Raw genomic sequence first — 25,686 nt, 5'->3', positions numbered from 1 at the left:
ACCAGGCTTTCCTTGTCCTTCCTATAGACCAGAGCAGAAAAATAAAATTACAGGGTTTGGTTTTATGGAAGGGTCACTGCTCTGTTCTTCCCTGCCTGAAAATATGCCAGGGAGAAGAGAGACATTTTATTTTGCGTTAAAGCTTCCTGTGAGGGAAAAGTGGAATCGGGCCCCTGGGAGGAGCAGTTTGGAGCTGGTTGAGGCTGCAGAGGACTGAAGGTGAAAACAGTGAGCTGTGGAAGAGATGATCCAAGGGGATCATCCAAGGTCATGCTGAATTTTGGGAGCTCAGGGGCCTGTGCACCTACCTCTAACAGTTTTACCAAAGTATATTGATGGAGGAAAGCTTTTTACTGAAGAAGGAAAAATAAGGTTGGAAGTCACTTTCAGAGAAGACTTTGGAGTTTTCTTCTCTGTATTGAGACAGAGATGGCTTGAGCTGTAACATGGGTGTAGAATACAGGTGTCTTGTATTGTGCTTGCTGTGTTGGGTATTTGCAGGGCTGCTGTGCCCATAAGTAAAAATACACCTGCCTGTGCCTCTAGAAAATCCTGGTCTGCAAATATAGCAAAAATATGACTGTTTCTGTTGGTGTTAGGGATGCCCTTGTCACACAGTTGTAGTTCTTTGGCAGGTGAAATTTCTGTCCTTGGAGCAGGTGTGACTCTAGATGTGATCCCATGTCCCTGCCAGGCTGGTGAGTTCCAGGGAGCGTGGCCAGAGGGAGACAGGCTCTAAAATTACACAGCTTGATCAGGGATGGATGCAGTGTGGGGAGGGAGGCTGCGGAGAGCTCTCAGGTTTTCTGGGGTGATCTACTTGTGATCTCCTCAAAGTGAAAGGATGTGTAGCAGTTTGGAGAGAGGGAGAGAAACAAAAGGTCAGGAGTAGAGGATAGGTCAAAGGAACCTTTTAGCTGTTTGGAAGAAAGGCAGAGATACCTTGGGATTAGTGATGTGCCTAATAAAAAAGTCACTGGATGAAAAAAAAGCATTTCAGAGTTCTCATTATTATCAGCTGCCTTTCTGGGGAGAAGCTGGAAAGAGTCTGGGTTGGGAGGATCAGTTTGGCAAGAGTGCAAGTTGAGTACAGTAGGCAGGGGAGAGCTGGCAGTGCAGGGTTAGCAGAGGTGATCCTTGGGTTTCTGAGCTTCTGATATGCTGGAGAAAAGTGGATTAAAGGTGAGAGCTGCTGGGAGCTGTTCTTCCCTCCCCTCTGCCTGACTGAAGAAAGATCAGTGCTATCAGGGGAGGCAGGCATGGAAACATGCAGCACTGCAGGAAAATCAGGAAGGAAGGACTTAAATCAGCTGAGAAAGAGAAGGCGTCCCTGGTCTGAAGTGCATGGAAAGGTGCTGAGGGGAGAAGGGTTGTTGGGTGGAGGGATCAGCTGAGAGCTGGAGAGGTAAGAGGAGTGAGGATCTTCCCATAGCTGCAGCCACAGTGATGTGGTGGGCATGAAGAGAGCTGCAGAGGGAGTGATGCTTCTCCCAGCGAGTTACAGGGAGCCCTGTGGAAAAGAGTGATAAGAAAGTCATATATCCCTAAGGATGAAGGTCATAGTGTGGAGGGAGAGGGGAAAGATTGTATAGGTGAAATTGTAGCAACTCCTCTCTGTGCTAGGTGGAAGGAACCTTGAAGCTGATTTGGAAGTTGAAATTGCCCAAGGAGCCTCGGGACTGTTGTGCTGTTGCTGTGCTCTGTAGCTTCAGAAGCCACGCTAAAGACTTAGATCCTCTTCCCTTTTTGCTTCAGGCTCTGAAACCTTAGGGAAACTTGGAAAGCCCCTGGTTTTGAGTGTATTTTGCAGGTGCTGAACCTGAGGGCAGCTCCATAGAAAGGCCTTGAGCTGTGCTCTGCCTGTCCTGGGGATTTTTCCCTTCCCAGGCCAGCACAGGGCTTCATTTGGGACCCTTGGACAGGGAAATGGAGGAGGAGAAGGGATATTCCTGACCTTCCTTCTCTTGCCTCTCTTTTAGGCTCTGCAATGGCTAGTGAAGTCTTGGGTGGCTCATCCAAATAAATCCCAACCTTTTTCCATTTTCCATCCAAGAGAGGTTATTTTTGGGCTTCTGACAAGCTTAGTTCTTGGGGTGAAGGACTGGGGAACTTGTCTGTCACTTGTCTGTGCCACTGTCCCCTGGACTGATGGCTTCCCTGGCAGAGACAAATGGGAACCACCATAAATTGGAGGAATTCTGAACAATAGCTATAGATGATGCTAACAGAATATTGTAGGAGCATTAATGAAAGCTGTATGAACATATGAAACTGCTGCAATAAGTAAATATATATAAGTGTTATTTTAAAAGCATTTGCAATGATTATATTATTCATATCAGGTATGTAAGCTCAAAGAATAAATATCATGGATGTCTCTCTCAAATCCAGTGGAGCTCCCACTTACTCCCAGATGTTGAGAAAATGTTTTCTTGCTGCATTTTTCTCCTTTTCATTGTTGAAGCAGAAATATTACCAGCCATATGTGTCTATGTGTACAATAATTTCCTCTTCCTACGTACATTGCACTTACTGGCATCATTAGCCAGACGGAACACAGGCTGCTCTGTCTCTTGTTTTTTTGGTGTTGTGTAGTCTGTGCAATGGAATAACACTTCCACCCAGCAGGAAGAACCATGCCTGGTTTTCCCTGCTGGGTGGAAGTGTGACCAGTCTGAATCTCAGCTCGGGTATTCCTGCTAATTCCAAGAAGATAGGTGTTTTGTTTTCTTTCCCTCCACAATGGATTAGAAGAGCTAAGCCAGCACATCGCTGTGCTTCTGGCCCTGCCTGCTTCCAGCAGGTTGAGCTGAGCGCTGCTGGCAGGGGGATTTTATGCTTTTTAATTGGCACAATGTCAGGGATAAGTTCTGTTCCCAAGCAGCTTAGGCAGCGCTTTACTGGACAGCTGGGCCAGCAGCGAGGAGGTTTAGAATCCATCCTTAATGAGTGTGGCCATGGCTGCAGCTTCACTTCGCCTCCCAGGTGCTGCCTAAGGGAAGTGCATTTGGTTTTCATGTCCTTCAGCAGGACCAGCTGCTGGGGTGATGTGGCACTGGGAGCTGATGCGTGTGCTCTGTGCTGCAGAGAGATAAAGAGGGTCATTTTCTCTGCCTGCCTTTACTAATTGGGAAAAGAAAACCTTAATGTGGGGGAATGAGGATTGGAATCTCTGCAAAATCTGTTATGCTGAGCTTTCAACTGATCCAGGATCCTGGGGTGTGAGTTTGCCTTTGGCAGGAGTAGCTGCAAGCAGTCAGGAGGCAGCCTGTGCCTTTTCCATGGAATGTTTTCTAACTGAAGAATTAATCTGAGATTTTAGAAGATCTATTAGAATTGTTTAGAGATCTTAATTTATCATTTGATTCAGGTTATATTTCTGGTGTGGGCCCAGCACAGGAGGAATACAGCTCTTACCTCCTTGGCAGGATGTTCTGACCTCTTAGGTGAGCAAAGCAGGAGCAGGAGAACTGTGACATTTTTATTAACCTCCCTGTGTGAGCAAGGAGGGGGGGAGAAGCCTGGGGGAAAATGTGTCCTAAAGTAGATCAAGCAGTATTGGTTCCAGTTTTAGAACATCACAGTAGGGTCTGAACTTCAGTGTGGATTTCTGGCATTCATGTGGTGAGGTAATTTCATATAGACCTTTCCTGTCTTGGCTGTGCCTTCCCCCAGTCTGTTGTCATCACTTCTCTCCTACATTGATGTTCTCCATTGCTGAGGCCGAGTGAATGGGAAAGGAAGCACTTTATCCTACAGTCCCACAAGCCGTAGCTGAGCCACCTCAGCCTCTTCTGAGTCACCTTCTCTAAGACAAAACCCACCCCTCTACCCAGGCTCCTGCCACCCGCTGTGTGGGAATGTGGAGCTCATCTGCTAAAAAGCACTGCTGCAGTTCTCGGGCAGCACTTCCTCAGTTGACAGAAGCTTTTCTCCTACCACATGGTTTTAAACCTGTAGTAATTCTTGCTACTTTCTCCTTTCAGGCACCTCTATGGACAGTTAATTTGAGATTTTGGCCATTCACAGCTTTAAAGCCAGAAGTTAACATTAGGATGCTGGCTTTAAATATCACTTAAGTTTCAGTTCCCATTCTGACCCAGTTCTAAGTCAAGGAGTTTGTGTTTGGCTGCAGTATCTCTCCCTTGAAGACAGCTGGTGATGGGGAACATTTTCCTTTGTAGATTGTTCTGGTAGTTTAGCCATTGAAAGTGACATTTTCCTTAATTTTTCTTCTAGATTTTCTTTGTTTTTAGCTTTTTGCTGAGCTTTATGTCCTTTTCTGCTGCGCCAAAGCACACATTACTACTCTTTATCCTCTTATGTGAAGGCATATGCAGCATTTCTGCTCAATTTTAGCTTCAGAGAGCCTTAATGGCTCTGAATTCTGTTCCTGTTCTCCCTTTGTGTTGTTATAGCTTTCTGCATCCTAAATTGTCCACAGTTCTGATTGGAAAACTTGCTCAGAGGAGTCTAGAGCAGACTCTTACCTGTTATAACATACTGAGAGATAAACATATTTTTTTACTGAGAGATAAACATATTTTTTTACTGAGAGATAAACATCTATTTACTGTTTTTTTCATGTTTGCTGTTCCTTTGTTGCACACCCTTGAACTGTATTTTTATCCTTTCTGCTACCATGTTGCGTGAGGAGGTTTTAACTGGGATTTCTCAGCCTGCTGGGTGCAGCCCTGTGCTGTAGCTGTGTTTGTACAGGGCTCTGTGAAAGCAGATGTGGTGTTTGGGAGTTCACGGGTCAGGTTGCTCTGTACAAACATGTCCTCACTGTTGCTCCCTCTTTGTTGGGCTGCCTGATCTGCAAACTGAGCTGGCAGGTGCTCTGTTTCCTCTGGTCATTGATAACAGTATTGAATGGAGTTTGAATCCTGTTAATGTGCTCCTGAGGGAGATTTTCTGTGAGATTTTGGTTCAGAAACAATTCTTTATCAAGTCAGACACCGTAGTAAGAAAGAAAAGGCAGATAATATTATGGAAGCTTGGAAGTTCATAGTGGTAAATAGATTACACTTTGAACATTACATGATTGGCACCCTGTTCCACCGGGGTGGTTTCTCTTTGCCTTGTACTGTCTGCTGTGGTCACCCACGGGAGGGAAGGGGTGCTATCCAGAGGACCTGGACAGGCTGGAGAGGTTGGTCTGTGTGAACCTCATGGAGTTCAGTAAGGGCAAGTGCACAGTCCTGCACCTGGGTCAGGTCAGTTCCAAGCATAAATCCAGGCTGGGGGAGAATGGATTGAAAGCAGCTCTGAGGAGAAGGACAGGGGGCAGTGTTTGATGAGAAGTTCAGTGACTCAGCCATGTGTGATGGCAGCCCAGGAACTAACCGTGGGCAGCAGGTGAGGGGGGAATTCTGCCCTGCTCAGGTGAGATCCCACCTGCAGAGCTGCATCCAGCCCTGAGGTCTCCAACACAGGAAGGACGTGGAGCTGCTGGAGTGAGTCCAGAGGAGGCCATGGAGCTGCTCTGGGGGCTGGAGCCCCTCTGCTCTGGAGCCAGGCTGGGACACCTGGGGATGTTCACCTGGAGAAGAGAAGGATCCAAGGAGACCTCAGAGCCCCTTGCAGGGCCTAAATGGGCTCCAGAAGATCTGGAGAGGGACTTGGGACAGAGGGACAGGACAAGGGGAAATGTCTTCCCACTGACAAAGAGCAGGGTTAGATGGGATGTTGGGAAGGAGTTCCTCCCTGTGAGGCTCTGGCACAGGTTGCCCAGAGAAACTGAGGCTGCCCCATGCCTGGAAGTGTCCAAGGCCAGGTGGAGTACCCTGGGATAATGGAAGACTATCCCCTGCAGGGGATGGAACAAGATCATCTTGAAGGTTCTTCCCCACCCAACTCCTTCCATGAGTCTTTGGTTGTTTGAAGGTCCTGGTTAGCCATGGGTGGGTGCTGGAAGCTGCAGCAGCTTCTGCATGAAGGCACATTAAAAATGATAAAGAGAAAATTGTGTGAGTGAGGCCACTGCTGGCTCTTGGGTAGAGCTTGCTGAAGGACTGCAGAGCATCCCTCATGTGCTGGAACAGATCCACAGCTGGTGTTGGTGCGGCAGAAGGAATCTGAAAGACATGACATTGTTCTTGTTTGGTGCCAAAGTATGCAAAGCAGAGACCTGCCTCTGGCTCCCACTCCTTGTGTGGTACAAGCTGTTTATCTCTGAATTGTAGAACATGTTTTTGTTTGGACAGCTCTAAGTGGGTATTTAGATGCACGTTTTCCTGGTTTAAACCTCTTGACCTGTGACTAGTCTTAAATGTATTCTGCTGAGTGGGTTTTCAGTGTTTTTGGACTTAGCAGGAAGAATTTTGTCAAAATTAATTTTTAGTTTGGTAAACAAAAGGTGCCATCAACTTCTCAATGTGCAATTCCAAGGTACTTCTTTCAAACCGTGCCAATTTAAATTCATCTCAGAGTCTCAAGTGATTGCTTTTGTTGTATTGACTTGAGAGGATTTTCCTGTTAAGTACTCTCAGAATAATTGATGTGTGTGTCTGCTGAAAATGAGGTTTTGCTGCAGCTTTCACAAGATGTTGACTGTAAATATTCAGCTGTTTCTGGGGGTGTGCAGATGTGCCGTGTCCATACTTCCCACTTGTATTCCAGGGAAAGGTCTGGGAAAGCAATTCCTAATGTGTGGAGGGCAGTGAGAACGTGTTGTTTGGGAATGCTTCACCTCTGTGTTGCTAGGAAAGAATCCGTGATATTTTTTTTTGTGTCTTTACAGACACTGCAGGGAACAACAGGAAAAAGGATGATTTTGTTCTGGGAAGCATTAACAAAGGCTTTTCAGGTGCCAATACAAAGTTGCTTTTGTATTGCTTTTTATAGCTTTGAGAGCCCATGTGGCCTTTATAATTATCCAAGAAAGTTTCCAGGATTGGATGGAGCCATCTCCTAGGTGCATGTTGGTCTTAAAAATGTATTTTTTTCTGGGTGCATAATGAATATTCAAAAAACACTGTAAGCCACATTTTCCTGGAGTTGTTTTTGAGTTCTTTGGATGGATTTCTAAACACCAACATGGTTGTCTGCATCAATTATGTTTTGGAGCCCTTCCATGGTATAGAGTCATCAGGCCCTGCCGAGCTGCAAAGGGCAGCATGAATTACTACTGTGATCTGCAGTCAGCTTGCGTAGGGAGGTGTGGATCTTGCAGAGGTATTAGAAACCCGTTATATTTTGATTGTGTGTAATAAACACAACAGTCAGTCACGGGGAGCTGCATTTGGATTTAAACACCTTCCTTCCTCCACTGGTCTTGGCTGAAACTCGCTGTGAGGTCAATGGTGATGTTGGTGATAGAGCCCCACAAATAAATCAGAGCACTGGGAGACCTTGGCACTTGTACCTCTTGTATGTCATCCATGCCTGGAATGAGTTTTTATCCTGCCTGTCCCACACATGCCACTGCAACTGCAGGTGGTGGGTGTCTCACCCTCAGGCCACGTGCAGAGAAGTGAAACCAGCACGTCTGGAAACAGCTGTCCTTTGTCAAAAGAGAACTAAATACAACATGAGATGACTGTCAATGGTGGTTTGCTGCAATTCCTGATCTTTGGGTCAGGCAAGAGGCTGGTGCTCCATCAGGGCTTAGCAGAGCGATTCCTGAGCCTTTTGGCCACTGTGCTGGACAGGCAGCGTTCACCCAGGTGTCCTGGATGTGGGATGTTGGCAAGAGTGCCGAGAGCCAGTTTTGGGAAAAGTGGATGGATCTGAGGGTGCCTTATCCATCTAAAGATTTTGTAACTGCTCCATCTCCTTTAAAAAAGAAAATTCCAATTTTAACAGGATGTTTGCTTCTGGAATCAGAAGATTTTTCCCCCTGCTCCATGGGGGTGCTGTGTGTGTGCAGAGAGGGAGAATTTGGCAAGATGGCATTTGCTCCCTTGTGTTCAGATGCTGCTCCAGTTCCCTGTGCTCAGACCTTGCATCTGTGCTGACTCGTCCCGGGAGGGCAGCAGGAAATGTCAGCTGTGCTTCCCAACCTCGGGAGCAAAACATTCTGGGATCTGCAGCTCACACGGCTTGCCCTGGCTATGTCCACACTAGAAAATGGCCTTTTCTGGGGGGACTCATTTATCTTTTTGGGTATTCCTGTGTCTCAGCTGCTGTTCTGAGCCTAATGCCTGCAGGGCTTTTGGGAGTGGGGGAGTGGGCGTGGTTAAATGCTTTCAAGTGATACTTGTGGGTAACAACCCTGAATTTTATGGCTTGATGTAACATTTTTGGAGTTTAAGATTTATTGATTGAATTGATGGATAAATAGAATATGAAAAAGTGGTGCTGATTTGCTTTAGTGTTTAAAAATTCCATTTTCTAAGGTAAATTCAATATAAATGTGATTTTTTTAAAGTCTTTTTCTGATACTCTCCTAGCGTAAAACTAAATTTCGAATATCTTAAGGAGCACACTGCACTCTTTTCAAGTGCAGTTAAGCAATCATGATCATGCTGTGCTCTTTTCCAGTGCATTTAAGAAATAGTAACAGTGAGTATAGTAAGGCTTTTCTGCAAAATTGCTTTCTTTAGATTGTTATTGGCGTGGTCTCACAAAGCAGCGTTTCTGAGTGCCTTCCTGAGCCAGTCCTGCAATCCAGTAGGGACGTAAATAGATTGTTTCTTCTGTGACGCCTCAGCAGCTGCATTCTGCCCATTCCCTCCCCGGCCATCCCTGCTTTAATGCACCCAGGCAGAGCCACAGGGTTTTATGCCAGAATCTTTTCCTATTTTGCTCTGTTCACAGCGCTGAAGGCATTGTCCCTTGTGGTTGGAGCAGGCAGCGTTTTTCAGTCCTAGGCTCTTGCTTTCTGACTTGTGTTTATAACTCACCTTATCCTGTCTGCTGTTAATAACACCAGGCTGGTGTGACGGGGCTTTGCTGGAGCCCGAGGACAGCTGAGTGGAGGTGTCCTGAATGTATCCCCCATGCTCCCACATCCACTGTCCTGCTCCCGACCCCATGGGAGCTCCGTGTCCCCAGCTCCGGCCCGGCTGCTGGGCTGGGGACTGCCACATTTTCTTTGGGAATAATACATGGATAACTTAGGGCTGTTCATCAAAGAAACCGCTCATTCCCGTGAGGAATGGGCACTATATGGAATGCGTTCTGCATGCTGACATCTTAATACGCTTTGTGCTCGGATAGATTGCACAGAGCAGTCCAGTAATTAATATCCAGGGAGGCCTAATGGGCCTAAAGCAGTTAAAGTGACTCATCTTTATTTTGTCATTGTGTTGGTGGTGCTTTAGGTGACTTAGAAATGCAGGCAGTGCTCATGACCCAGCTCTGGTTTTGGATATACCCCTGAGGTGTGAGAGGGGAGGAGTCTATTTTCTTCTGCTTGTCATTGTGAAGATTTTAAAGTGATTTTCTCAGTGATTTCTGTGTGGCTTTGTGGTAACCTACCTTCCTGAAGAGGTGCTTCATATTGAGGAGGGAGTGAATTCTGTGGTGCTAAACTGTGATAAATGGGCTTTAATCAACAATTCATTTCACTTTCATTGAGTGATTTATTAGCAACAGTTCTTGCCACTAAGGATTTTGGGATGAAAGTGTAATTAAGTTTCTTAGATTTTTTTTTTTTTTTTTTTGTGGTGCTGATTTGGTTTAGTTTCACTGCCACGATGTTTGGGACCTTGTAAGTAGGAAAGAAACAGCAATGCTCTTCCCCATAACTATTAACTTGAATTGTCCCAGGAAATGCAGTAAATCCACTGGGTATGATCTGGGGCAAAATGACATTTGTTGAGCCAGGGCTCCAAAGTATTTACAGTCCCAAAAAGGGAGAACAAGAGTTGAAATCCTGCATGGAGGCAGCTTTTGTTGGTTGATGTTTCAAATGCTATATTGAGTGTGTGAGGGCTCTAAGGAGGTTTGGCCAAGAGCTTCCAGCAAAGATCAAACAATGGGAAAGTGGAGGAGAGAACATGTGACTGTGAGTAACCAGAGTGCGTAGAGAGCCAAAGTTCAGATGATATTACACAAAAATTACAGGGCACAAACATGTTGGCTCCTGGAGAAGAATGCACAAGGAAGCCAAGCAGTGTGTGTGGTGTGTAATGAGGAGTGTTTGCATGCTGGAGGCTTGTCCTTGCTTCTCATGAAATAGGAAAATATACTGAATTTCAGTGTGGTTATAGGGAAGTACCAGTGTTGGAGCACTGGATGTAGCACAAAGTGAGAGCAATAAATGGTGCTTAAGTGGAAGCCTCTCATCTTACTTGCTCTGCTGTTCCAGCGTGGATGGAGAAGTGTCTGTGAGAAAGGGACAGTGCCACACATCTTGTTTCACAAAGCAGAAGTGAGAGACCCTGATACAAGCAGCTGTGAAATGGAGGGGCAGAGGGTGAGTGGGAGGAGGGTGCTGCAGTCACCCCCAAAATCCTTGTCCACAGGAGCACATGGAAGCTTTGCCATTAGCTCCCAGAGCTCGGAATTTACTGCATCTCTGTAACAGTCATACAGGAAGAAGGTTTGGGAATAGATTGAGTAGTGCTGGGTTTAATGCAGCTGTTATTTCGCGTCCTAGTATCCATGGTGTTGAATCCTTTTCACATAAAGGTTTCCTCTGAAGTGGGAAACATCTCTCAAGTCTGCAGAAGACACACTTCAAAATCATACTGAAATGTGGTCAGTGCTTGGGGTTTGTGTTTGTCAGAAATGTATTCTCAACAGATCCAGCATTTAGGGTTTAATTAATTGTTGGATTTAAGTGTTAAAGTATTTTGTGTTCTTCTGATTCATTGTCTTAAGGTACAGCAAAACAGAAATGTTTTATGGATCCATTCGATGCACCAGGTTGTAGGATTGGAAAAGAGGGAAACAGATGGAATTCCCCCGTTTGTTCCTTAGCCAGTTCCAGGGATGAAGAAGCAAAGGGACAGACTGTGCTGCCTCCAACTCCAAAAGGCCTGGCATCCCCATGAAGGCGAGCAGCATTGTTGTGGCCATAGCCATGGAACCATTTTTCTCTTACCTGATTAAACATCACTGGCCTGAACCCCCATAAATCCAACCTCACAATAACCATTGGATTGTCTGCTTGCCTTTTTCCAGGATGAACTGCTTTATGATGGAAGGGAATTTTCTCTTTATCATTTATTCTAAATATTGATAAATAAAGAACAGTCTCTGTGGTGAGTATTAATTTCAGCTCTGTTTGGGCACTTTGTTATTTTGAAGCCTTGAATTTCCAAGTCTGGAACACCCTCCTGACCTGGGAGCAGGCTGGCAGCATTCCCATGGGGCCTGTTCCCTGTGCTTCATGGCTTTTTTATGCCCAGGACTCACAGACAGGCAGCACCTGCCTCTCTGGAAAGCTCCAGTCTTAGTATTGCAGCTGTTTGGACCAGGAACAAGTAGAGATCAAGTACATTATAAACCCCAAAGAATATGAATATAAAAAATAACCCCCAAAATACATGGAGTGGGTAGTGGTGGGATCACCAGAACTTAGAGGTACAGGCTTTGTTTGCTGTCTGATTCTCCGGCCGTGGCCCAGGGAGTGCTCAGCCTTTTGCATAGTTTCAGGGAGGAGATGTTGTTTTAAGCACCGAAGAAGTGACTTGTGAAGCCTCAGAGCAGCAAGGCGTGCTGCCCTCGAACTGGGATTGACCCTTGCCTCGGTAAAAACAGCTTTCAGTGCCTTGGCTGGCAGCCCACCAGAGGAGCTGGGGAGTCGGCAGGAATATTTAGCTATTCCAGATCATTTAGTGCTGTGTGCTGAGCTACCTGCAGGCAGCAGGTGAAAGGAGGCGCAGGGACTTGTCTGGGTTCGTGCTGAGAGGGTTTCAGCTGTTGGTTAAGTGAACGTTACGTGAGTTTAATGCTTTAATAGATGAAGTTTAGCAATGTGTTTTTGCCAGTGTTGGCAGCATGTACACTCCTGACTGTTCTGGTTCTTTTGTGCACTATATTTTGCGAGGCTGTGGTGTCCCCCAACCACTGAGGCAGGTTTTTGGTGTGGGCTGCTGGACTCCCCACCCACAAAGTCTGTGCATCCACACCACGCTGTCTCTGAGTGTTGTTAGCCTTCCAAAGCAGCTCAGTGACTGCTTGTGCATAGTAAGTTTGCCTTCAGCTTGCTCCTTGAAGGCTGTCCAAGAAAAAAAAAAAAAGAGTGGGAGTGGATTGCTGCCTGCAGATTAAACTCCAGATTTGCTCTGGAGAGGCCATGGGAAAGATGATGCCCGGGAGCAGAGCATGGCCAGGGTGAATTTACCACCAGGGCCTGCAGATGATGGATGGGCTGGAAGTTGGGGCACAAGCATCAAAGCACCTTCTCTTGGCACCAGGTTTTAGTCAAGATGTTCCCTTGCAGATTTGCATTGCTGCATAGGAACACTCTTTCCAGAGGATTTTTGGAGGCTGGTGCCTGGCTTGTAGTATTCCAGCCATCAGTATGTTACAGCTGCCGTTTGCTCTTTCGCGTGCTGGCTTCCATTAAAATTCTTGCAGGAGAAAAAGTTGGTATGGATGGAAGGAGGAGGGTGACAACATGTTTCTCTTGGCAGCAGTGCTGCATCTTCCTGCTCCAAGGGATTGTGGAGCTGAGATGCAAATAGAACCTGCCAGGGGTTTGGTGTGCACAGAGCAGCCAGAGGTTCCAGTGGTACTGCAGAGCCTGAGGGGGGAGTGGGGGGTGGCAGCCAAGGCTTGGCACCTCCTGGAGTTCCTGTGAGACTGAGCGGGGCCTGGGAATGTAGGAGAGCCCACTGAAACCACTCCCTTCAGTGGCTTTTGGTCTCATCCCAGCTGCTGGAATCTCACTTCTTTTGCTTCCAGGTTTGCAGCTGGAAAGTCCAGCTGTTTCCTTTCCAGGTCTGTGCCAATGATGGTGGATGTGTTGCATCCTGGACCTACTGAACAGCCAAAAATGGTTCACCATGTTTGAAATCTCAGGAATTTGAAGTTTCAGAAACGTCAAATTATGGCAGAGCTGCAGTGGTGGTGTTTGCTTTTCTTGAAATGGCTCTTCACTGTTGTGTTCCAGCACCAGCATTTGTTCTGGAGATCAAAGATTGCCATTGCTGCCCTAGCTCCGGAGCCTACATGCTCAGTATTCACCCCAAAACGTGGGAAGATGCAATTTTTCCGAGGGGGATGGGGGTCAGCTGGCAGGGGGGCTGCTTCAGGTCAGGAATAAGACTGTGGTGTGTTGGGGGATCACTGTTCAGATTTGTAGGAAGGGCTGTTCCACACCATGAACCAGCACTGTGGGCACAGGGACAGGTTTCCTTTGGTACCACTGTGGGGTTTTGTTGGCTTAAGATGTATGAAATAACATGTATCCCTCAAGCAAATTCCTGGTGCAGGGAAAACCTTCTAGTGATGGGGACATCCATTCTTGCTGTTCCTTGTCACATGTGGTTTCCATGCTGGCACTGGTGATTGTGCATAGTGTTTTCATAGGCTTTCTAAGGAAAAAAATCCTGAAGTATTGTCATTGTAAATGTTTGGTATTTTGCCAACTTTAATAGTTCATGATTGTCACCAAATTTACTTAGTTTTTAGGGTTTTTTTTTTTTGTCCTTATAGCTGATACACTGAATTGAGCCTGTATTAAATAAGTTCATTTGTTTATTTCATTTGTTCATTTGTTTCATTTGCAAAATTACATGAAATGTAACACTTTAACCAAACCTGTCTGGACACTGAACTGTTGAAAGTGAGTGCTGTGCTGTGGAGCTGACTCTGGTTTTCTCTTGCAGGGCAATCACTTTGATCAGTATGAAGAGGGGCACCTGGAGATAGAGCAGGCGTCTCTAGACAAGCCCATCGAATCGGTAAGGCCCCCCCCGATCAGCATCGTTCCCCCTGGAATTAGGCCATGTTGGATGGTCCTTGATGTGAATGCAGTCAAATCTGAAGCAGTGGGCACCTTGTTGGCAGTGAGGGGTAATTGTGGTAAACTGCATGCTGACCTTAAGTGGGCCTGGGATTTAATCTCAAAGTAGTCCTAAAACTAAAACCTGAAATTTGAGTTCGACATGATATTTAAGGAATTACTTCAAATAATACATTCATTCATAGATATTTATTTTAAGGTTTTGTACTTTTCTTTGAAGAATCAGTTTAATTTAAATGTGAACCTGATGGAATAGTATAGTGAAGTACATTTTGATGCTTTTTAGCTTATATTTTTGGAAAAGTACCGGTGTGTTTAAAGTGTTAGAATGACACCTGGCGGTATGGAGACAGGGATCAGTGTTAGTCCAGCAGTCCTTCCCCATGGAGCTGAAGCTGCCCTGAGCCTTTCTCCAAAATTTCTTTACCTTGAGTTAGCTGTGAAGACTCCTGCTGTAAGATGGGTAAAATATAGCTTTTACCTAGTTTTAATTTCTTGAATCTTTTTGGAGCTTTTAAATTTTTCTCTTTGCAAAGCACCTTCTGCTGGTTTTAGGCACAGCAGCTTGTTCAACCTAAACTGGACCCACATTTAGCTTTAGCTAAGTTTCATTTTCAGTTTCCTTCAGAAACAAGAAAACTTGTAGTGATTAATCAAGGGACACTTAGTGGTGTTCTGATTAAGTCTAGATTTTTGTTAAGAAAGTACTTTGCAAGTGGGTTTTTTTTGCCTATTAATTGCAGTTGTGTTAAAGTTTCTCCGTGTTAGTCAGCCCCTAGAAGAACCAGTGTTAGCTAAAGCCCACTATATATTTTTGTTGGTGTGTAGGTCGGTGTTGTGTGTGTTTGTGTGCGTGTTAGATGTTTACCAAAAATTTACACAACTTGGGGTGTTCGACGTTTTTCTTCCGCAGCAGTTGGCCCATATTAGCTAAGCAGCCATGATCTGGTTTGTATTGCACGGTCTGCCTTTTTTAATTTCTTCTCTAGGGTTTCCTTTCCCCTTCTTATTTCTGTTCTTCTGGTCCAGTGAACACTGCATATAGTACCTACTGTCTTAATGTGCTGGCATGATGCTAGATTTAGGCATGGCAGTAATTGATGACGCATGAGATAATGCTGCAGAGATGGGAATTAGTATTCACTCTTCTCCTGAATACTTCAGTCTTACCTTGGGACATGGGGATTTGAATTAAAATGCCAAGCTGGATGGAAATATAATGGGAAATACGTGTTGGTAGCCTACTCTGGGCCACACTGGAAATTAGCATTTCAAAATAATTCAAATGCTGTTTACAGACTAGACTGGTTACCTGATTTCCAAAAGTGCTTTCCCAAAGAGAGGAGTAGAAGAGATCACAGATTACATCTCTGGTGTTCCAGAGGGAACGATGCCTATGGAAGTGTGTAAAGCATGAGCAGGTACCCTGGGCCCACGTGGGCTCACTGTGCAGATCCTCCACAGGAGTAATGCTAGTGCAGTTTGATTAATGCTGAACTGCAGCAGAGAAAATAAATGAAATTATGGCTTTAATATTTTATTCTTGTCTCTCGCCATCCAAATGTCAAGACATTTTTAATCTTTACAACTCCTTGGTAGGTACAGTTCAACCTAATTGAAAACAGTTGGATGAAGAGGACAAGAGAATGGCTTGTTTTGTGATGAGAAAGAGTTAAAACCTCAAATTGTTTTTCAAAATCAAGTTTGTTCCACTCTTCTTTTGTCTGAAATAAGAGAATCACAGAATCATTGAGGTTGGAAAAGCCCTCTAAGCTCATTGAGTCCAGCCAATCCCACAGCACTGCCAAGGCCACCCCTAACCCATGTCCCCAAATGCCACATCTCCATGGCCTGTGAACCTTTCCAAGGATGGTGACTCCAGCACTTGCCAGGGCAGCTGTGCCAGTGTCCATCCCAGGATTTCAAAGCTGTGGCTGCTGCACAGGCTGGGGGTTTTTGGCCTGCACAAGGGTGGTGTCAGAAACAAACTGGTCACTTCTGAGGTTTCACATGGTCTTTGTAAAAATAATGTTGTTGATTCCTTAATTCCCCATCTGGGTAGCAAGAATTACTTAGTTGTGTTTCCTGACACCTGTGGACACCTGTGATTCTGCTTCCACACTATTATTGATCAGTGTACTCTTTTAATTGGCAAATTACACACATTACCAGAAGGGACAGTTTCCTTGGCAGAATTCAGTGGGGTGCCTCTCCTGCAAGATATTTCACCAGGAAAGGAGTGTTCATTCTTCTCTTTTGGCTTTTTTTTTTCATTCTATTTTATGCTGTTTGCTCACCCAGAGCCAAAATTGAGAGGGAAGGAGGAAAGGCAAAGCTATGTTTTAGAACTACCACACATCCAAATATTTTCAACATTAACAAATTGGATTTTAATCCTTAACAAGTTCTCTGTTAGCAATCCAACTGGCCTTTTCCAATGAATCTGCTCAGAGTCATGAGTGAGCTTGTGTTTCATGGTACGGAAGCAGTTTGGGTGATGAACACCCTGTGTTTATGACTGTGGCAGATCAAAGTGCTTCCCAGTTAAAATGTCATTCTTCAGAACGAAGAGTGGATTCGGTATATTCTCATAAATGTGTTCCTTGCAGCTTCCCACATCTTAGTGACAGGAAGGTGCTCCAAAGCCTACAGATGTTTGGAGATGGGGGAGTGTTTCCTGTGCCATGTCCCTGTGGCAGTCCCCACTGATGTGACATCCATCTCTGCAGCATTATCTGTTGAGAGGTGCTGACTGTACTGCTACAGCATGCAACTCAAAGGTGGCTGGAAAAATAGGTTTGGGAGTCTACAGATCATTACAATGTTGAAAGATGTCCTCAATTAGCCTACTGGTGGTGTTGTTCCTGTGGAAATCCTGCTGTGTGCAGCTCGTTTAGGCCAAAGATGTCTGCACTGAAACATGCAACTCTAACCAGAGTACATTTATGGAAAACAGAGCTGCCAGGAGCTAGGGATGGACGTGGCCTGAACGAGTGCCAGCTGTTTTCCATTACTAAATTGAAGAAAATATTTCATATCAATGGACTCTTCAGAGCTACAAATACTGATTTTTGTTTTTTCCCCTTACAAGTAACATTTTTTTCTTGTTGTGCTTTGAAATACGCTGCACTTACATTGACTGTTCATGTCAGTGCAATACTGGTGTCCTTGAAAAATCATAGCACTTCACCCTTTTTTCTAAACTCAAGAAGCTGCATGCATATGTTTTGGGGCATTTTGAGTGCACTGAGTTCAGGTATTTGAACGGGAAGTCACAAATTATTGCAGCTTTAATAGAATCCAGATTTTCTCCACATTGATTCCTTATCTCTACCTGTTTATTGAGTCTCTTTGCTGTGAATTCCTGGTTTTCCTCATCCCAGCAGTGCAGATGGAGTAGGAGACAGCGATAGACCCTTAGAGCCCCCAAGAAGTAGCCCTGGCCCCGTGCAGGCAGTGTCAGGGGTGGACCCACGCCGTCACCACTGCAGGTTGGAGGCCAGACTGGGAATCACCCACTCATCCTGGAGCTTGTTAGTTTGTCCTTGTCCTGACTAACAAATGTCCTTTCCCCTGTCTCTAATGCTGCTCGGTGCCATGAGGGGCGCCTTGAGCCCCCGTGTCAGGCTGCAGTCGGTGGTGCTTGAACACCAGGGGCTGTCGCAGCCTGGCCGAGCCGGAGCCGGGTTGTGGCACTGGAAATCTGTACGGATCTGTGGACTCCACTAGTTCCAAAGTGTCATTTGATGAGGCTGCTGATTTGACATTTAGCAGCAGCCATATGTGGACAGCGCTATAAATAATGTGCTTCTGGAAGCTGAATGGTGTAGCATTACTATTTGGCTTTTCTCTCTGGTCTTCATTGTGTCATCTGTAGTGAGCTCTAGGTTTTGTTTTGGGAATCTTTTCAACCTCTTGTTTGCATGGGTTCACCCAGTAGCATCCGATCCTTGCTTATAGATTCCTCCATACACAGTCAGCACAGCTTACAATCCACTCAAGAGAGGAATGGTTCCTGCCCGAGCTGGGATGAGCGATGGGATTTTGGGGATCTCGTGGAAAACCTGTGCTAGGCAAAACTGCTGGTGTGGGTTGTGTCCCACAGGCATCATCAAAACCTTGGGCTTCTTCTACCCATCTTTTAATTGTAAGCAATTTTTTTTCCTATTGGCTAAACCTTTATCAGAAATTTGTACTGGGGATGTCTCGCTCAGGGATCACTGATCCACAAGGAAAGCAAGCAAGGGCATCTTGTCAGGGCACAGGATGGGGAACTGGGGAGGCCAGTTAGAGCTGCTGGAGCCCAGTCACTTTAGATGAGTTTTTTCCAAAGCAGCTTACCCACTCTGTGAAGGTCTGGACCCAAGGCCTTGCATTTCCTACACCTTTGGAGAAGTTTCTGCTTTGTCATTAAATCAGAGCTCTCCATCAGTGCTGCCCAGCTCCAGAGCTGGTGTTGTCCCATCCAGAGCTGCCAAGCCCTTCTCCCTGCATGGAGCATCCCACAGCCTGTGCCTACATGGTCCAGGAGAGCTCCCTTGCTCACCCATACACCTTTTGGGAGACTTATTTTGGCTGCCTCAATAATTTTTATTGTGGCTGTAATACAAGGAGCTCCCAAAAGGCAGAGGAACAAAGTGAGGAGACTCATGCCAGCCCTCTTCTGAGAAATGAGGGGTGTCCTCCTAGGGCTGTGGTGTTGCTGTGGATCACTGCAGCTCTTCTGCAGGAAAACTGCTGCAGTGTGAGGATAGTCTGTCCAAAAGGAATGACAGCTCTTAAAATGGGCAGGAAGCTTTCTGTGAAAAGCCCCATCTCTTCTATGGGAAAGTAGCTGTACTTTACAGAACTTCCACTTAAAACTGCACTTTGAAAAAGAGCTGTCAGCTGTTGCAACATTCGTTGTCCCATGTCACATTTTGGTCCCAATATCCCTAGATACTCCCTAGAGAGCAGACAGGCTCTCACATGGGATCCAGCAAGCCTGGCCTTCCATTATTTAATTTTTAGGGCAGGATTTGCACTGAAGAGCAGTTCTGCCTCCATCAGAGGTCTGGGTTAGCCATTGGAAAAGGAGGGAGGAGCTGAACATGGCCAGAAAGGAGCAAAGTGATGGCCAGGTCCCAACTCAGATGTTAATTTTAAATTATTAGAGTTGTTCTCCTTACTCAGTGCAACAGAAGATGCTCCATTTCAATTGAGTAGGATCTAAAATTAGGGAGAAGTTCCACTGCATAAACAAACAAATGAAAAAAGTTTGGTGGGGGGAAACAACCCCTTCCTGGGAACTGAGACAGGGCAGTGTTCAGACATAATTCCAATTTATGTCAAACAACTCGGGACCATCCTCTTGAGTGGGTCTGTAAAAGTGGTGCTAATGTGTATAACCTTTCTAAATTTTTCTTTTTCCCTTTAACATTTGTTTCCCCCTTCACTGTCAGTCACAACACACCGCTCTTGAATCTCCCAGCTGGTCTTGACTTGTTGAATTTATTTTATGCTTTCACTCTTCTTTAATAAATACATTACTTGCAAGCAGTGAATTGAAAACAAAGCAAAAGAAAAAAACTACCATTAGTGATTGGACAGTTTCTTACTTTGTGTTACATTTAACTGTTCTTTTGACAGCCCAGTTTTTAAAGCCAGGTTCGTATGGAAATGCTTTCACTCCACTTGCACTGCTTTTGGAATAGCGTTCTGCTTCATCTGTCTTTATTTTAGTGCATTCATAACACACACAGTCAGCACAATGTCTCATCTCCCCTTGGCCAAGACTGCGAAGTACTCCTTGTCCTTTGAATTATTTTTTTTTCTTTTTTCTTTTTTTTTTTTCCTTTTGGAAAACGCAGCCATTTTTGTCAGCACCGACTTTTAGATTCAATGACCCTTTTTCAGGGTAGGGCAATTAGTGCCTTATCCCAAACATACCCCAAGCTGCAGCCCCTCTGTGCCAGGACAGGGCACTCTGTGGCCGTTGGGACTGGCCTGCCCAGGTGTGCCTGCAGGTAAGTGTTCCTGTCTTCCCAACAGACAGCCTTCTCCATGGTGCCTGTGCTGGGGATCTGTCCTTGTTTGTTTTTCTTTGGTGTTTTTTTTTTTTTTTTGTTTTTTGTTTTGTTTTGTTTTTTTTAATCTAACCTTTTATCCCCACAAGTTTCCTTATGTCTCCTAGTTTAATTTTTTTTTCCATGTAGCCCTAATCATTTCCTGGGGCAGAGCTGGTAGTGTGGGAAAAAATGAATATTATTCCTTGGCAAATACAGGAATACAAAATGTCTGACTTTACTCGGATATCAGAAAAAAAAATCCAAAATTTGTACTTGATAGCATCCTTTTGAGGAAAAATGTATCCATGCAGCCAATATCTTTGGGAAGGTTGTGCCTTTCAAGCTGATTCACCAAAGTTGTGCAAACCCTGTGGTCATTTTCTTTGCTGTGGAGTGACAAAACCTACACTGGTTTCTGTTGATGACTGTTACTTAATTAAAACCTGCAGCATATAGATATAATTATTTTTTAGGATTCCTTGTACAATTCAGTGTTCTGGAGTCCCATCCTATTATCATTCAGGATGTTTCGGTGATACCTTGGGTTGTGGTTTGCCTGATGATAATTAATAATCAACAAGTTCATATCTGATTTTTATTTTTGTTTTTTTGCAATTGGAAGGTGAACATGGTCCCAGCCAGAGTCCTTCTCTGAGGAGCTGGTCACTGCTTGTAGCTGGGTAAACTGGTCACTGAGATGAGATGAGATGGTTCGAGGGTGCTGTGAGTGCTCTGCTCTTTGTCAGGGGCAGAAACTTTGCATAAAACACAACAATTTCCACACTGAGCCCTGCTCAGCCCCATTGCCAAAAGCTGACACTTAATTGCTGCATCAGTACTTTTCCAGTTTTTCCAAAATAGCTTTTTTTTAGGAAGATGAGACATTATGCTTATTGTTTCCCCTACATGCACTAATGGTTCCTTGCTGTTAACTTATTGCTAGGCCTGTTTCATTCTAACATCTTAGTATTTTTGTTAGTTTACATGTGAAATGCATCACCCAGTCTGTGCTTGAGCTCATTTTATTTAATTGATTTTTTTTTTTGTTTTACTAACCTCACTGTTTTTTCAGTTTAATATTGGCTGCATGCTAGTTTATATATATATACATATATAAAAAAAACCCAATCAAGTCTAGCCTGGATTTTGCTCTGATTGTGTTTTGGTTTCTAGTGGTGGGGCAGTCTTGCACTTACAACTTACTCAGCATTATAAAAGCCTGACACACAAACAAAATGACTAAACACATTGTAGATTTTCATTACAAAAAAAATCTTAAGTGGTGCTGTCTAGGTGATGGATATGATTGTATAAATAGCTTGATTTTATGCTTTTTACTGTCAATTTTTATTGGTACACTTTATTTTCTTCCACATTGCTTTTTATTTTTATTATTTTTTTTTATTTCTTTTAAAAGTGATGCACAAAAGTTGCCCAGCACACCATCAGAAAGTGACCGTCCCCAATACCCATTCCCCTGGAAAAATTCTAGCCAGCAATTTTTGACATTTGTCTTTCCCTTTATTGGGCATATATTGCCTTTTCAGTAGCATTTTTTTGCATGCATATATATGTAGAAAAATCTTTTGCTCATCACATGTTTAAATGTCAGCGGGAAGGGAAGAATATATTATTGGAATATTTTTGGTTTGTTTTCTCTGTTCTGTCTGTCAGGATAATATTGGACATCGCTTACTCCAGAAACATGGGTGGAAGCTGGGCCAGGGATTGGGAAAGTCACTGCAGGGTAAGTCCAGTCCCTTGTGTTTGAAACCTTCAACTCCAGCCTTGGTCTTTAACAAAATTATTTCTGCTTTTTGTTCCTAGATTAGATTTTCTTTCCATTATTAATATGTCCATACAAATGCACTGTTGAGTTTCGTATTTGGCAGTTTGCAAGTGGAAGCTGCTGCCTCACCTGTTGGTACAGGTTAGAGCTGTGTGTGTGGTGGGTGTGTGAGAGTCAGCGTGGAGGAAAGATTCACTTTCCACACTGACAGGGAGTGGTGCAGCTTCCAACTGTGCTGGTGTTTTGGTGTTAAAAGAATTGAAGATTTGAGGTAGTTCCCATGATCTGTCAGTGCTCACCGGGGTCAGAAGCCATTAGAAGGCCAGGAAAGGGCCCACTGAAGATGGAAAGTGGTGGCAGAGGCTCTCTGGATGGGAGAGGCTCACTCCTGGTTTCTCCACAGAACTGTCACAGGTTGGATTTATTCCTGTTCCCAGCAGTTTGTCAGGGATTAGCAAGTCTCACTGGGCCACCAAAGTGCTGGTTGGCCCAGCACACACCAGACCTTGCTGTCTTGAGCCTGAATTCCTCCTGTGACACTAAACCCCATTTCTGTAGAAACCTGTGGAAGCATTTGAAGCTCAGGTGTGCCCTGAGCCCCTCAGTAACTCACTCGTGTTCACGTGCCCGTAGTCTGAAGACCTGGGAGCTTGTAATCCATGTTCCATGAGTGAGCCCGTTAGAGATGAGGGTGTCTGTGCTGTGGAGGACTGTGCAGAGGTAACGAGTTCTCCAAACTTTGGGAATGCTTTTTAATCCCTGGACTAAGCCTAACCTCTCAGGCAGGACTGCCTTGCAGGTTAATGCTTCTGGCTTCCTCTAATGTGGTTTCAGTGGAGTTCTCTGGTTGATGCATGGCACTCTCCAGTTCTCTCATGTCTCTTCTGGGGCCAGACCTCAGGTGGGGTTGCAGCTGTGACCTCTGGACCTTTCCTTTGGGATGTGGGATGTGCATCACAGGGTGGAACTTGGCATGGTGTCTCTTTTGGGTGCCCTGTACTGCTCTGTGTGTCACCGTGTGGAAACACAGAGACTTGAAAAAAGGAAAAGCCTTGTCCCAGCCCCAGGTGGATCCCAAAGCACAGCCCAAGAGCCTGGGGTGCTGCAAGCTCAGATGTGATGGAGTGAGCATGGATTATGGGACTAGGTCTGGAGTCGGGGTGGGGGTGGTGGTGTCACTGTGTTCCATGGGCCGAGCAGGAATTTGCACTTGGAATCTTGTCCAGATTTAGATGTTCCCCCTGTGCCTCTCTCTGTGCTGGAGCTGTTCTGGATGTCTCACATATCATTGGAGCTCTGCTGATCGGGACCATGTGGAAGCTACAGGCAAATTGTGGATGTGGGCTCTGAGGGCTTTACTGTGCCTCCTGCATGGTCACAGGAGTGAAAATAACCCACCAGTTTAACCCAGTTCAGTGCTGAAACCTTCCTGATGTAGGCTTTGGAGCCTGTGCAGGAATTTCAGCCCTTCTGGAAGGGAGTAGTGCCCTGTTCACCTGCTAGCCAACCTCTCCACAGGTCTGGGCAGGTAGAGGATGTGGAAGGGAGGCTGCTGCTGCTGTTCCAGCTTTTCTCCTCTGAGTTCTCAGCAGCCAGAGCCTATGCCTGTGGCATTGGTGATGATTGTGTTGGGAGTGTTTAATTCATTATCCAGTGACCTTTCTTCATGAATCTTAGATTGGCCCAAAAATCCAAATATAAAATGTCAGGAAGGAAACATTTGCATCCAGTTTAATCTTATTCTAAGAGTTTGAAGAGTGATTTGATGTGCAGTGAGAAGGGAGGAGCAGAAGTTCTTCCATCTTCCACACTCCCTTGTTCAGGAAAGACCAGGAGAGGTTTCTAAAGAGATATAGGTGTGTTCCTGTTAAACTTTTCTTACTTGACACTGCTTGAGCTAAAATCTTACACAGCCTGTGGTGAGGAGGTGCAGCAGAAACAGAACCCCTTCAAGCAGCCTTGAGCTGTGCATGTGGTGTCTGACCTCCTGCAGAAGGTACTTACATCAAACTCTCAAAGATTTTGGGTTGCATGTATGGAATTGATACCGCATTCAGCTACTTTCTGTGCACTTCAACTTAAAAGGAAGTGGATGAGTTCAGTGTGCTGAGTTTTGTGATGTTGTTTTTAATTCTAGATCTTCTTCTGAGCTGGGGCTCCCTCTTTAGTTCTGTTGAATCTCAAAGTGATGCTGTGTTACATCTGCCAAGCAGAAATGTTTCTTTCTTATAGTCTTGTGGTGTTGTTCAGAAGAACCTCCCACCACAGGACTTTACCCTGAGATGGTTCCTTCATCCTGACCGCCTACTGAGGGATGCAGTCCAGTGGTGAGAGTGCTGAGCTGTCTCTGGGTGGTACCTACAGCAGCCTAAAACCTACACTTGCCAATTGCTGGTGGTAAAATTTTGCTGGTGTGGTACACTGTGGCTCATTCTCAGGAAAATTCCAGAGGTGGAGGCATTTTGTACCCCTTGGGACAGCTGCCTTGTGGTGTGAGTCTTGTTACTGAGAAAAGTTGAGCCCTTGGGCAGAGAAGTACAGGGCCCATGCCCTGAGTGAGGTGGCTGTCACCAGCTGTGTTCTGGCTGAAACACCTGCATCTTTCACTGAGTTTGGGCTGTGTGCTGAGTGGAGCATCAGGCAGGGACAGTGCTGTCAACTCTGACCATGCCAGTGCTGGAGTCCTGCTTCAGAGATACTCGTAAGGAATTCAGCAGAGTCATCCTTCAGCTCATCTTTTCCTGGTGTTTTTCATCATTTTTTCCCACAAATAACTTGTGTTATATTTGGAAATGGTGCTTCAGCTTGATAACAGCCAGTGAATATGAATAAGCAGGAGAGAGGATTGCCAGTTGACAGGGATCTTTTTTAATTTGGAAAATACGGCTTAGGGAGCCACTTTTCCATAGAGATATGTGCTGGTTGTGCTCTGACAAGTGAGAAAATGGTGATTGTTGCCTGTTTTATCTTTGGAGGGATGCCTGTAGTTGCTAATCCAGAATTTTGTGGTCTCCTGAAGAAATGAAACTAGCAAAAGATCAGTTAAAAGCATTGCCTGACCTTCGTGTGAAGTCCTGTGCTACATGAGCCCAAGGATTGTGAATAAATTAGGAGTTATATAAGTCAGGAGGGGAATGAGAGGGCTGAGGGAAATCTGAATTCAACCACACTCTAATGATTTCTCTTGGAATGAGTATTTCCCATTAAGTTTAAGTAGTATTATGAAAAGCCAGGAGACTGACGTGCAGAAGTGGGATAATTTGAATCGTCCACTTGAAAATATTTTTATAAGCTCTTTGCCTTTTCCCTGTCAATTTTTTTGACAAGTCTTGTTTGAAAAAAATAATTGTGCTGAAAACTTCTGGATTTTTTTTCTTCTGGACTTGTGTGTTTAATATGAAGTAATAGTACTCTAGAGGTATGTCTGCAAGACTGAAACCAGTAGTTTAATCTCAGTTAATTAGGACGGGGGAAACTGAGTAGGCTGTCCTGCTCCTTCCTGGGTCATAGCAGGGCCTGGGGAGGGGGGGCAGCTCTGCAGGGAGGGTTTGGAGAGGGCAGGAGGAAGGTTTGATGTTTATTGGCCATATGGAGGGGACTTTGAGGAAGGATTGACCATCTCTCTGGTGGACAGGTCCAACTCATCCTTAGCCAGCCTGGGTAACAACTGTATTCAGCACAGATTTGCCTCTCTGAAGTTCTCTATTGTAAACATTCTTGCCTGATTGCAGCTTTGACCCTTTAAAAACAGCCCCACCACCTGTACAGAAGCAGTTACAAGTTCCCCTACACCAAAAACTGTGTCCTGTATGATTAATTTGACACGTTTTAAGGCATTGATTTACTGCACATTCCCACAGTATTCCCAAGACCAAGATTATCCTGATCTTTTGTGGTATCTCTGAGAGGTGAATCCCAACGTAGTACTTTGCTATGGCAACAGAAATACATGATTTGTCATGGCAGAGCTGCTCCTCAGTGTC

At 45.0% G+C, this 25,686-nt stretch overlaps 1 protein-coding gene and 1 long non-coding RNA gene across 11 annotated transcripts in view; both read left to right on the top strand.

The window, feature by feature from the left end:
- Positions 1-25,686, top strand: part of GPATCH8 (G-patch domain containing 8) — a 54,677-nt gene that overhangs the window by 1,999 nt on the left and 26,992 nt on the right. For 2 of the 10 annotated variants that reach the window (XM_068212487.1, XM_068212491.1), the window contains exons 1-4: positions 13,725-13,805; positions 14,781-14,815; positions 19,496-19,513; positions 21,589-21,661. Coding sequence is in view for 2 of the 10 variants with exons in the window: in XM_068212484.1 (XP_068068585.1) it covers positions 13,731-13,805; positions 21,589-21,661 (148 nt within the window). In the remaining 8 variants the exon portion in view is untranslated. Of the gene's footprint in view, positions 1-13,724; positions 13,806-14,780; positions 14,816-15,857; positions 17,359-19,495; positions 19,514-21,588; positions 21,662-25,686 lie in introns of those variants that run through there. The other 8 variants (XM_068212489.1, XM_068212486.1, XM_068212488.1 and 5 more) reach the window with 5 other exon arrangements.
- On the top strand, positions 10,490-11,165 carry LOC137486910 (uncharacterized). Its single transcript, XR_011005813.1, has 2 exons — positions 10,490-10,650; positions 10,774-11,165. It is a non-coding gene; the product is annotated as an uncharacterized lncRNA (long non-coding RNA).

This window comes from Anomalospiza imberbis, chromosome 22 (assembly GCF_031753505.1).
Source record: "Anomalospiza imberbis isolate Cuckoo-Finch-1a 21T00152 chromosome 22, ASM3175350v1, whole genome shotgun sequence".
Taxonomy (NCBI): Eukaryota; Metazoa; Chordata; class Aves; order Passeriformes; family Viduidae; genus Anomalospiza; species Anomalospiza imberbis.
The sequence above is the reverse complement of the archived record's forward strand: the minus strand, read 5'-3'. Positions and strand labels throughout refer to the sequence as shown.